Source organism: Talpa europaea, assembly GCF_964194135.1.
Source record: "Talpa europaea genome assembly, chromosome: 6".
In the NCBI taxonomy this organism is placed as follows: Eukaryota; Metazoa; Chordata; class Mammalia; order Eulipotyphla; family Talpidae; genus Talpa; species Talpa europaea.
This window is the reverse complement of record NC_140072.1, coordinates 130,862,859-130,875,388: the sequence shown is the minus strand read 5'-3', so window position 1 is coordinate 130,875,388 and position 12,530 is coordinate 130,862,859. Positions and strand designations below refer to the sequence as shown.

Here is a 12,530-nt window from a genome sequence, read left to right as displayed (position 1 = left end):
CCGAGGCCCCGGGCACTGCAAGAGGACCGCGGGGCCGGCCGCCCCTCGGAGGGGCCTCGGGCAGGAAGGGTGTGGTAGCCGCCCGGTCACCGGGGGCAGGTGGCCTTGGAGTCCTGGGCCCTGCAGGTCCTAGAAACCGTGTCCCCTGCGGAGCCGGCGGCCACGATGTGCAACCCCATGCACGGAGGAATGAGTTTACAGGAGAGAGGAAGGTAGCTCTGAACAGGCACGATATACACTACTACTGAACGAGCCGTGTCGAGCCGCGGCCGCCCGCACGCCTCGGTCGGCTCACAACTACTCCCTGGAACGAAACACCACAAATGGCCCTGATTACTGACATACAGGATTTCATGCTTGTGAAACAGACAGCAACACACCACAGCTCAATATCGTCCCACTGTCTACACCACGCATGGCACGGCGGCGGCCCCCCGTGGCCCTGGACTTCGCTTCTCTGCACAGAAAACCGCCCGCTACAGTTTGCAAATAGGAATCACGGCAACAAATTTGGTCAACTTGCACCAAGAAGTAGGGCTGTCACCAGCGTTGGGTGGGAACACAAAACCCCAAAGTGGAGTGTCGGGGCTGCAAATTGCTTATTCGTCAAGGAAGTCAGTCCCACTAACCTAGTATTATAAAAGTAGAAAGATTGAAAAAAACGAAATCTGAAAATGATCTCAGTTGCGTTAAGACTGTGCCAGGTGTATTGCCAACACTGCAAAGTCCAGTTTTTAAAACGCAGCAGCCTATAAATGAAAATAGGAGTCTCTTTAAGAAAAAGGGAGCACTTGCCCTGTGTCTCGGGTGAACGGACGTGTCTGCAGGCTCCGGGGGCAGCCGGGGAGGAGCCGCTGTCATTTGGCACTAGATCGAGGACCACGTTTTAACACTGGCACAAGCTAAAAACAGCCGGCCGCGGGGCGACGGCCGGACGCCGCCAGGACGGCGGGGGGAGCACGGTTCCTTCAGAGGCGGCGGGAACAGCGGGACAGGCAAGGTGAGAACACGTTCTGCGGAGACGGGCGCGCGTGGCTGTGGAGCCCGGACAGGCGGTCATTTTACTAGGCCGTGGTAACACAGAAGGCAGGCCACGTCTCCCGGGAAAGCCGCCGCGCCCGTGCCGTGCATCCCGCCATCAGTACCCGTGCGACTCTTTGTGACTCAGCATGTGGGCCCGGGTGGCCGAGCTGGTGGCACTTCGGATCACCTCCATCCACCTGAAACGAGAGCGCGCGGTGACGGCCCCCGCCCGCCTCTTCTGGTTTGTGACAGAGCTTTTAGCACCCACGCCGGGTCCCGTGCAGCAGGGCTGAGGGTTCTTCTGGGGTGCTTGAGGAACCGCCTGAGGACCACAGTGGTGCTCTCTACTGAGGAAACTGCTCCCCGATCTGTCTCACAGACAAGGGTGTGGCCCGACATCTTCGCAGGACCTCCGTTTTATGCCTTTGAGTACCTGGGGACCCTGGGGCTATCTAGCATCGCCACAGTAGAGGGTGCATGTACTGGGTGGAGGCCCAGGGGGCTGCTGCACACCCTACAGTCAGTGCACAGGCAGAACTCCCCCCTCCAACTTTCTGGTCTCATTGTATGGAGCTGAGAAAGGCTGGGGTGTCCCCAGCTCCCTGCTTTAGTTACAGAGTCCCTAATCACAGTTCTTTCTAGGTAACAAGAACCCCACTTAGATGAACCCTCAAGTTCAGTCCTGAGCAGACCAGAGAATGGCTCCTGGGCTCACTGGTCCAGCAGTGAGTCTTCGAAGTACTTGGGGTGCCGTGGGAGGCGCTACTGGTTTTTACCAACCCTGTCCATGGAACAGACTCCACTCGGAATTGCGCCCGGCTCAGAAGCGGCCCATCCGTGAGAAACCCTGGTGGTGGGGTCAGTAGCAGTGAGGCCTGTCCTGCAGCGTGGCCAGGAGAGAGCACCTCCCTGGGGGTGGCAGCCCCCCACCACCCCGCGGTGGTCAGTGACACCTGCCACAGGAGAGCACTTCCCAGGGGCCCTGAGTTTCTACTTGAAATTTCAGACTGGAAGAATTACTCGGTGATAGCCCGGCTCTGTCCACTTCACCGCATGGCTGCGTGGACACAGCTGCCCCTGGGCCTGCCCCTGCCTGCAGCAGCCCCTCGACCAAGGGCGCCCGATGGGGCTTCCCGCATGCGCACGGTCACGAGCACAGTGGCTCCGCAGCTGCCACGGGCGGCAGAGCACACAGGTTAGGCGCTGGGGGGCTCCCCCACCTCAGTACACCTAAAACATGGACGTCACCCCAGGTCTCGGCGCACATTTTCTTCCCCGCATCTGGCGGGGCTAGCAGGGGCAGCGTCCAGGCCCTCGGCGGGGAGCACTGCCAGGGGCCTTTGCCACCCGCTGAGGCGAGAGGGACACTCACCTCTCGAACGTGTATTCGCTCTCGGCCCTGAAGTAGTACACGTGGGACTTGAAATGCAGCTTGAACACGTAATCTTTGTGGATCTCCTCCGACTCCGAGGGAATGGTGAGCGAGTACCCGAGCAGAGGCAGGCTGGCGAGGGGGTGATTGTCCTGCCAGGGAGGGCCACAGACCCTGGTGAGCCCCGGCCATCGCTACAGTCGCCCGGTCCCCCCCGCGGATGCAAGCCCCCCCCTTTCCAACTGAGGGGCTCCCCAAGGCCCATAGCAGGACCCTCCGGACAGGTGATTCAAGGGAGGGGGGTACCAGGAGGGGGTCGCCCTGCCCGCCCGGCCCTCACCTGGTGCGACTTGTAGAAGAACAGGCAGAAGTTGGTGAACACCACCCACAGCTTCTGCCACCCGTTGCTGTTTTTGAATTTCCTCAGCAGGTTTCCCGACAGCTGATTCTGAAAGACAAATAGGCCCGTGAGGAACATGACACCGGCACGGGGTACCCCTGCGTCCCTCACTGTGGTGCCTGGGTGGCTCCCCACCTGCGCTGGGCCCACAGGTGCTTCTGGGAAGAGGTTGCCTGTGACGGACAGGAAAACGCATAAGGAGAAACCCTGGAGTTCCTGTCGTCTGGTCGGGCTGAGCGGCCCCCGCAGAGGTCCTGTTGAGAGGACATCCTGCTGGAGAAGGGTGGGCCCTTGGGACAGACGGCCGGGGGGAAGGCCACTGTGGACACGGAGAGGGCAGAGCGCTGCGTGTGCAAGGCCCGTGTGCACGCCCAGGGCGGTGGCATCACCGCGGCAAGGAGCCTCCCCAGAGGGTTCTGCAGGTGGTGGTGTCAGCAGGGAGACGTCTGCGCCCTGAGTGCTGCTCCCAGCAGGGAGGGGAGGAGCCCCTGGAGGAGCCGCTCTGGGTACCCCAGCCCCGCCTGCAGCTCCTGGCCGCCATCTAGTGGCCCTGGCGGGACGCTGCGGGCTGCTCCTCCCCGGGACAGAAAGCCGCGCGCTCGGCTCAGACAGGCCCTCCCGGGAGCTGCTGGCGCCCGCACTCCCAGGCAGCCGAGAAGGGGAGAAGGGGCTCTCCAGCCAGGAAGACAACACGGGGGCGGCCACTCCCCGAGGGCCTGGTGGTGAGGGCCAGCCTCCACGTGCCTACTTGTTCACGGTAACGAAATTGTTTGCTAAATGGGCAACTTCACCGCAGTAAAAAAGCTTGAAATCCTTCCTGAGTCTACTTTATTCTGTCCCACTTGGTGCTGTCACAAGAACTACAAGTGCTTGTTGGGTCAGTCCTCGGTGCCCCCACCTAAGCCGGACCGCTAGGCCAGGAAGACGGTCCATGTCTGCCCCTGCGCCGCTCAGTCCGCCGGGACGACACGGACTAGGCTGGAAAGCGGCTGGGAGCAGACACGGGCCGTGGGGACTCGGCTGCGCCCCGCCTGCCTCTCCCACTCTCTCAGAAGGGGCCAGGAAAAGGGGTGTCCTGACAGTGAAACGGGGGGGGGGGCACCTCTGCAGCATCGTGAGAGTCCACGTCACATGAGGCCAGGTGAGCGCAAGGCTCCCTCCCCACACTTGGGGGCCTACTCCCCCCAGCACACGCCAAATACACCAGGGGCTCCCCCCGGGGACTGAGCGCCCCGCCCGCCTACCTCCACGGCCACGCTGAAGTCCACCATGGAGACGCTGGTGTTGCGGTGCCAGCACACGTGCACCATGGTGTTGCCGCGGTGCGGGGCCTGGCGCTCCAGCGACGTGCGCGAGGCGCTCAGGTCGTCCTCCGACTCCTGGTCAGCCACCCCCGCCTCCTCGGGGGACTCTGGAGGCGCAAGGGCGACACATGGGGTCTCTGCTCACCAGGAAAGGGCCCTGTGCCGGCCCCTCCTGGAGCTGGAAGGTTTGGGGGCTCAGATTGGCCCTGGGGGACACCGGGTACCCAGGGAGCAGGAAATCGCACTGCCCTCTGCTTGGTCAGGGCCCACCCAGGGGTGCCCCCACCCCAGCCCTTCTGCCGGGACCCCCTAATGCCCCCAGGCCCAGTGCTGGTCTGTGAGTGGGCGCCCTTGCTGTCTCCCAGACGCTGCCGTCCTGTACGACAGGTGCCGGCGCTGGCCCCCAAGCAGGACTTCCCCGCGCCCGCACGCTGTCTCGGTGCTTTTTATTTGTTAGGAAAAAAGTTCCTGATGTTCGGCTTTAAACACAGCGTAGGCCCCGGGTAACAGGCCTGCAGTGAGCGGCGCGTGGGCCCATGGAGCCCCCTGGGGACTGGCCCCCCACTCACTGTTGTCAGGGGGGCTGCCAGCGAGGAATTCGGGGGTGGGGCTGCTGCTCTTCTCCGCCAGGTCGATGGCCATCTCGATGTCCTCCACCCACTTCTCCATCTCGGACCGAGAACTGAGGAGATACGGGTGTCAGTCAGGTCTTGGGGCGGCAGGTCAAAGGGTCAGGGGCGGAGGGGGCGGTGAGAGGTACCTGGCGGCCACGATGATGGACTGCCGCTGGCCGCGGAGGGTGAGGCAGTGGGGGACACCCCACTCGTCTTCCGTCTTCTCGATCTGTGGGGCAAGTGTTCATAGTGTGAACGGGACGCCCAGTGCGTTTACACGTGTCCACTAGGCCGCCTACAGGCCCAGGCTGCGGAGAAGTGGTTACTGGGGGGGTGGGGGGGGGCAGGAGCCCCTGCTGAGGACAGCAGCAAGTCAGAAGTTTGGGGGGACGAACAGAAGTTCAGCACGTTGAACGGTTCTGACAGTCCCCAGCTCCCCTCTGCTTCTCCTGTGGAGTGTGGGGTGCGCTAGGCCAGCAGCCCTGTGCCCGTGGCCCCTTGTGTGCAGCAGCCAACCAGAGGCCGCAGAAGAGCCCTGTGCGCCAGCACACTCGGAGGAACCCCCCAACCCCCCAGTCCCTTGTGCAAGGTGAGGAATATCTTCCTGGCCCCGCATTGTGATGCAAATTCACAGCACAGGCCCTGTCCGGCTTCCTCTTCACCTGCTTCTAGAAGGAACATGCCTACATGCTCCTCCCTCGTGCTGGAGGAGAAACCAGGTCTGGGAGGGGGCCCAGGGGAGCCCCAGCACCCCCAGGTTTCCTGGAGCACCTGCAAGGCCCCCACTGCCATATTTATCCCCACTGTTCTTGTCACTGGCCCTAGTCCCTGCAGGCACCCCGAGGGGAAGGGCCCCCAACGTGCCTGCCAAGTACTTACCGTCATGCCATAGAGGGGGAGCTGCCCGTGGACTTTGAACTGATTGGAGGCCGTCAGCCCCCTGCTCGTGTACAGCAGCACGTCGTTGAACTGCGGGAGCAAGGACAGGCGCTGAGACCAGCGGCTCGTTTGCAACCACCAAGTGCAGAAAGTGTTTGCAACAGTATCTCAACCCGTGCAGCCGGCTCCTGCCCGCCCCCTGCCAGGCCCCGGCCCAGCGGCCAGGCCCGCAGTCACGATGAGTACAAGCTCCGGCCACTCACCAGGAAAAACATGCGCTGCTGCAGCCCCTTCCCCGAGAGCTTGCTGAGGCTTCCCAGGCGGATGAACTCCTGCGGGGACAAGAGACCCAGAGGTGGCCGGTGCCGGGCAGTGCCGCGCTCACACCTGCTCACACCTGCGTGCTGCGCTCGCCGAGAGGGCGGGATCATGTGCGCAGTCACTGCTCGTTTGTGCTCTGCCTCCAGGCGCCTCTTCGCCCTTCAAGGCAGCTGCTCCCACCGGCTCCAGTCACAGGAAACACTCAGAGGCCACAGACCAAGCAGTCGGGCCTAGCACTGTGCCAGCGGCTAGTGCCACCAGGGCACACTAGCCCTGGCAGGAGTTAGCGGGGTTCTGCCTGGAAGGCAGCGAGGGCTTCGGCGGCAGGTCACAGGGGCCCTGGTCCGCTCAGCTCTGCTCTCAGCATTGTAATTCCCTGTCAGAGCCGGCCTCTGCCCACCAGAGCCTTCGTCTGCCCGCCAGGGCCTTCCTCTGCCCACCAGAGTGCCTGGTAGTTTAAAATCCTTCCATGAAAGCTGTAATCAATGAAGCCTGCGTCATGCTGTCAGCCACATGCCAGTCTCCGTGAAAAGAAAGAAGATGAATGCGTGGGAATCCCTTGGCCGAGGGGTGTGAAGTGTCCCTTCCCCAGCACTCACTCCCTGGGGGTCTCAGACCCCTCCTCCCCATTTTATTCCAGGTTGACTTGACCAAAAAAACAAAAACACAATGGAGGTGAAGCAGGTTGATGAGTCAGATTTTGGAAATGCGTCAAATCTGCTGTGAGGAACCAGCACCCCAAGTCTGATAGCCCCTTAATAAATAATAATGCCCCCCACTTGATTTAGCACGTGGGTGAACTGGGCACATCCTGGGTGCTGATCCTGCGTGCGTGAGCTGAATGGACATGGTCCCCATGTTACAGAAAAGGAAACTGAGGAGCAAGATGACTTAAGAAACTCGCCCAGGTAGATGGTGGGTGGCAGGGCCCGTGTTTGGCTACATGCGTATGAGGCCTAGAATATGCTGTGACCCATAACCTGCTGAGAACCGTTAGTCGAAGCTGCACATGAGGGGCGGGGGAAGGGCAGCCACACTTGCTGTGTCCGCTGGATACAGAACATTTCGATTGATCCTTACACCCAGCAGGGAAGGGATCAGGTCCCCATGTTGCAGAAGGGAAAGAATATTCTAGTAGGTGGGAATGAGCCCAGGCCCCCCTTCCTTAGGTCCGATATGCTTTCCACAGGACCGTGGAAACCTTCCTCGAAGCAAGGAGCTCCTTACAGGTGCTGTGAGCCCCGCAGCATAATAGCTAAATATTTCCTCACGCCCAAAGGGAAGCGGAGATGACACTCAAGCCTCCGCAGGGCTGGGGCTGGAGGAAAGGCGGCGGCCATGGGCTCTTGCCTACGGCATTTCTACCAGCAAGGCCCAAGCAAGCCCCAGCTGCCATGTACACCCAGCGCCTACCACGTAACTCCTGACAACCCCAACACACAGGGTAGGTCCCCATCTTCCCGAGTTACACAGATCGGGGTTCTGGGGCAGCTGCCGCAGGTAAGACCGAGTGGCCCCCACGACGAGATACTTGTCTGAAGGAGGTGGCGGGGATCAGGGATCAGGAGGTCGAGCGCATGCTAAACCTGGGCGGTGTATACAGCTGACGCTCGGCAGTGCAGGGGGAGGGCTGCAGCTCCTGGAAGCCAGGAGTGCCCATGTAACTCTGGCTTCCCCTAAGACTTAGCTACCAGGAGCCTCCTTGCCATGACGTCTGCTTTACCAGGAGCCTCCTTGCCATGACGTCTGCTCTCATCTCTCCACTTCGCGGCTCAGCCTCGCCTGGCCTGGAAGTGGTGACTGTCGCCTGCATGGATTTCGGGTGCTCATGGCTTTTTTTTTTTTTTTTTTTTGGTATTTCTAGGCTATGAGGTTCATCAAGTTATGTATAAATTGTGGCAAATCTTCAAAAAGGTTTTCCAACCTAAGTTACTGAAAACAATTCACACAGAAGTGAGCTCACTTCGTTCTGCCCTGTGTTGTTCAAAGGTCAGCTGCCGTGTGAAATGGGGGTGCCGGAGGAGACGGATCCCAGAGAGCGAGCGAGATGCGGCAACTCATCTGAGTCCCTGGCAATGGCAGCGGCTTCGCAAGCACCGGGAGAGGTCCCTGGTGCCTCTGCTGGGCTGCGTGCCCCCAGCGGCTGGCAGCGGGGTATGCGGGTCCCCAAGAAGGAGCGCTGCCCGCTGACGGTGCTGGGAGGGTCAGCGCTCAAGTAAACCAGCATCTCTCCAGGAATCCTTTTGTGGCTACATGTTATTTTAGTTCCTAAAAAAAACTATGACCAGAAAACTGCATCTTTGGGCCTCCCCGGTGGCGCAGCGGTTGAGCGCTGGGTTGCGAAGCTGCCCGCGGCCTCTGCGGTGCCGGTTCGATCCCCGGCTGCTCCCCGGCCACCGGAGGAGGGTCCCCCATGGCGCGCAGACCTCTCCTGCCGCCCGCTGCTCCCCTCAGCAGTGTCCTTCGGTCCTTCTGCCTGCTCTGCTCCCCGCTCTGGCTCTGGTGAATTCTCTCACCCTCCCGCGCGTCTGACTGTGCCCAGTGCGTGTATAAATAAACAAATCTTTAAAAAAAAAAAAAAAGAAAACTGCATCTTTGAAAAACACATTTTGCACGCACTGTTGAAATCACCATTTTACCCAAATCTTAAAAAAAAAAATTAATCTTCTGTCTCCATTCACCTCAACTTAAAAGAAGCTACCTCGAATCCTCAGAAGAAAAGAATAAGCAGATCAGCCAATGAAGAGGAAAAGGCGGCAGCGGGGGGCGCTCCGCGGGTCTCCTAACACGGTCGGGCGAGGCTAGGCTGGGGCCCTCGCCGGGCTGCCCTCCGGATGGAAGGCCCCTGTGGGGGGGGGATGGTGACTCCAAAGGTACTGAAGTGTCACCTGTGTGGCTTCCCGTAAACGCACACGAGAGAGCAGGCTACTCACCCGCCCCGGGACCACAAGATTGTCGATGCCAATCAAATCCTTCTTGAGTTCATGCAGCTTCTGGAAATTCTCCATCTTGATCATCGTACCGTGAAGCTGGGCCACCATTTCCGTGATCTCTGCCAAGGCCGCTGATGGAGGGAACACACGCGGGGTCTCTGAGCACTAACAGCGAGCAAAGGTCACTCTTTTCCCTGGGTTCTCCAGGTCCCGCCCCCCCCCCAGCCCCCCGCCGCCCCCCAGCCGCACTGTTAGACGCTGTCGGTCTAAAGGACACAGTTCTGCTTCTCCATAGCGTTGAGTGATTCAATCAGTTTGCTTTGCTTTGATTTCCCAAAAGCATCTTCCGCTGTACATGACCCCGTCCCAGCCACAGGGCTCAGCTGTCCTGCCACAACAGCCCCTTCTTGGCAGACAGGAGAGGAAGCAGGAAGATCCACTGCCTGGAGGGTGTCCCCTCCCCGGGCAGATCTTTTTCTGCTCCCTGCTGTTACCTGGAAGGAGCAGAGCCCAGCGAGCACCAAGTAGCCACAAAAGAATCTGAGGCAAAGAAGGGCTTCTTTTTTGGGGAGGCTCTAGTTGGGATCAGGCCGGGCCAGAGAGCGCAGGCGACAGACCACGTATGACCTGAGACAGCAGCTCAGGTTCAAGCCCCCGGTGCGCGGGGAAGCGCGGTCTAACAGGCCAGCTCTTGCCTTCTGCTAACTGAGGACACCCCTGACCCCTCTGACTCTCAGTCTTCTTGGCTGTAAAATGGGACAACTCTTACCTCGTGGGGTTGTGACAGGAGTAAAGCGCTGACATTAGGTGCCTGGCCAGTGCACGGCCCTGGGGCTAGATGCTCACCACAGCACCCTGGGGTGGGGGTGGTCAAGCACTTGGGCTCTGGGGGTGGGTCCCAAGTTACTTGCTCTTCTGCTGTGACCCTGGGCAGGTTCTTTAACCCCTCTGTTCCCAGCTGTCCCCCTCTGTGAAATGATGTCACCCCTGCCTCCTGGGTTGTCAGGAAGATTAAGCCTAAACACCAGGGAAGGGCTTATGAGCAGGGCTGGCATGGGGCCAGCACCCAGCAGCCACACGCAGGGGCACGGACAGGTCATTTCCCTGCCGGTGCCCGGAGGGTGATGGTTTTCCATCATGAGGGCAGAGGAAGCTTTCCTGGAGGGGATGTTTCTTAGGGAGCTCCTCCAGGTTCCGTGCACCGAACCACCCAGGACCAACGGGGGAAATGGATGTGAAGCGGAAGGAGAGAGGCGGAGGACCTGGTGAGCCTGGGGAGCCATCAAGAGGTCACAAACACAAGGCAGGGCTGCCCCGTCCGGGCCCGCGCTCACCTCGGCAGTCCCGGAAGTCGGCCTGGCTGGGCACCTGGTGCTTGCACAGCCGCTCCAGCACCTGCTTGTAGTGCATGAGCCGGTGCAGCGGGCGCAGGAGGAAGGTGTTGAGCGGCAGGTAGCACACCTTCTGCAGCTCGAAGTCCCTGCACACGTTCTCCAGCCGCCGCGAGCTCCGGATGCTGGTCTCCAGCACCTCCAGGGCCTCGCTGTGCTTCCACAGGTGAGCCACCAGTTGCTGGGGGGAGAACACAGGACGGGGAGCCACTCAGTGACCCGAAGGCCTGGGCCCCACACCGCCTGCCTGCGGGGGGCCCCTTTGCTTTCACCATTTCATCCCGTCACTTTCAGGCCGGTTCTCAGGGTGCAAGAGGCAGCTCCGCGCAGGCGCTGGGCAGCGGGGAGACTCGGGGAGACTTGGAACAGGGGAGGTGTGGACAGCGTGCGGCCTCCCGGAGCCGCGACTTGAAGGGGAACGAGGTAAAAGGAAAGCGGGCCCTGGAGGAGTCCTCTCGCTCCCCGGGGCCAAGACTGTGTCTCTCGCCAGCGCTCTCAGGAGCCAGCGTCGTCGGGCGCCGCCGCACGTGCTGGTGAGGCACGAGCTTTCTGAAAACACCAGCGAGGCGGAGGGAGCACGAACAGGAGCTCCCGGGTGGCTTCCTCCACATGGCACGCGGCCTCCAGCAGGCCAGCGCCCCCCGCACCCCTCACAGAGTGCGCGCCCCGTCTAGAAAGCCCCGCACAGCAGCTGCCGTCTGCACGCGCCTCCTGCCCGCCGGCTCCCGGCAGCGGGGTAGAAGAGACGGGCCCGGGGCCGCTGGGGTCAGAGCAAGAGCCTTCGCTTGACTAGACTGGCTTCAGCCCGGAGCCTTCTCCCAGGCCGGCTGTGCAGGCCTCGCCCAGTCCAGCTTCGGCAAGAACGCGGCTAGGTCAGCCTAGCCGGAGCCTCCCCCCGTGGATATCCGGTCACCCTCGAAACTGGGGTCCTCATCCCTCGGGCTCCACCCCCGATCCCCCTGAAGTGTCGAAATACCCTGGCCTGCCTTCAGCAAAGCCTCCTGCTGGAGCCCTTAGCCAGAGCCTCCCCGGCCCCTGCTGTTTTCTCTTAGTAATTTTCCATCCACTGACCCCTGCTCCTGCCCCTGCATTTTGGCTGCACATTCTCACGTGTCCGCTGCGTTTGCAGCCGAGCCCACCTCTCTCCCCCATAGTAAAATCCTGTTGCAGGGACTCCACACCTACAATTTCCCCCCATCTCTAGGTCACGAGGGACAGACACAGGAGCGGGCGTCCAGTGAGGGCGGCAAGAGAAGGCTTGAGATGGAAGGGGGGCCCTTCTCTCCGTGCGTTTTGAGCCTTTGTGCCTCTGGGCAGATGTTTGTAGCTGGAGTTGCACAGCGTGGGCGAGAGCTCATGACCTGGGTATCTAACTTCAGGCAGGGATCGGGGTCCCCAGCCCAGAAGGCAGGCCAGGTATTCAGACACCTTGCGGGTGGGGGTGGAGCGTGGAGGGATGAGGACCCAGTTTCAAGGGTGACGGGATATCCATGGGGGGAGGTTCTGGTTCAACTGACTTAGCAGTGTTCTTGCCAAAAGTGGATTTCAGGCAGGGATTGGAGTCCTCCGTCCCCCTTGGGGGAGGGCCTGGAACAGCCAGTGGGGCTGAAGCTACTGACAGCTCCCCTTCAGGGCCCCTGGAGCTTCGGGCGGTGCAGAGGTGGGGGTGGGGGTGGGGAAGGCACTGCAAGATCACTCAGCCTTGTGGACAGAAGCGCTCACCTGGCTTTCTACATCTCTAGAACTTTCTGCTGTTCCCCTTTACACCTCATAAAAATTCTTTAAAACCAACACGAACAACCACAATTAAAACAAAACAAAAAACAAAACAATTTGCAAAAGGCTTTCAGCGGCCCTCCAAGCCTCTCTATTTTTATTTTGCTCACACAGAGCTTCATGCTATAAATGCTCGTGGCGTCAGCTCAGTAACTAAAATGCCAGCACTGAATGCAAAAATGCCAACTCATTAGACCAAGTAGAAAGACGTGCTCACAGCAGAAATCAGGTGTATTTTTAGGAGCCCGGGGCGCTGGGTACCAGCGAGGGGCCGGGAGTGCGGCACGTGGCACACGGTCCAGAGAAGACCTTGAAAGCAGCTGGGACACCTCTGGGGACCGTCCCCAAGGGCGGAACTGCTGGTGGGTGTCCCAGGTGTCTCCAGAGGAATCGCAGGCTCTTTGAGGGGAACAGAGCAGATGGGAGCCCCCACCGCAGCCTCTCACGTGAAGGGACCCCATGAGACGGGGTGAGAAGCCAGTGGGGCGGAGAGGAAGTGCAGGAGGCGGGAAGAGGG

The 12,530-nt window shown here is 60.7% G+C and overlaps 1 protein-coding gene across 4 annotated transcripts in view; it reads right to left on the bottom strand.

Moving 5' to 3' along the window:
* Positions 1-1,138: 1,138 nt before the first annotated feature.
* FARP1 (FERM, ARH/RhoGEF and pleckstrin domain protein 1) overlaps positions 1,139-12,530 on the bottom strand; it is a gene marked incomplete at both ends in the record, with an annotated part of 182,784 nt that continues 171,392 nt past the window's right edge. For 3 of the 4 annotated variants that reach the window (XM_084234755.1, XM_084234756.1, XM_084234757.1), the window contains 10 exons: positions 1,139-1,220; positions 2,396-2,547; positions 2,736-2,843; positions 4,040-4,206; positions 4,669-4,781; positions 4,860-4,942; positions 5,593-5,682; positions 5,856-5,924; positions 8,847-8,977; positions 10,181-10,418. In XM_084234755.1, coding sequence (XP_084090881.1) covers positions 1,139-1,220; positions 2,396-2,547; positions 2,736-2,843; positions 4,040-4,206; positions 4,669-4,781; positions 4,860-4,942; positions 5,593-5,682; positions 5,856-5,924; positions 8,847-8,977; positions 10,181-10,418 — 1,233 coding nt within the window. The remainder of the gene's footprint in view (positions 1,221-2,395; positions 2,548-2,735; positions 2,844-4,039; positions 4,207-4,668; positions 4,782-4,859; positions 4,943-5,592; positions 5,683-5,855; positions 5,925-8,846; positions 8,978-10,180; positions 10,419-12,530) is intronic. The other variant, XM_084234758.1, reaches the window with a different exon arrangement.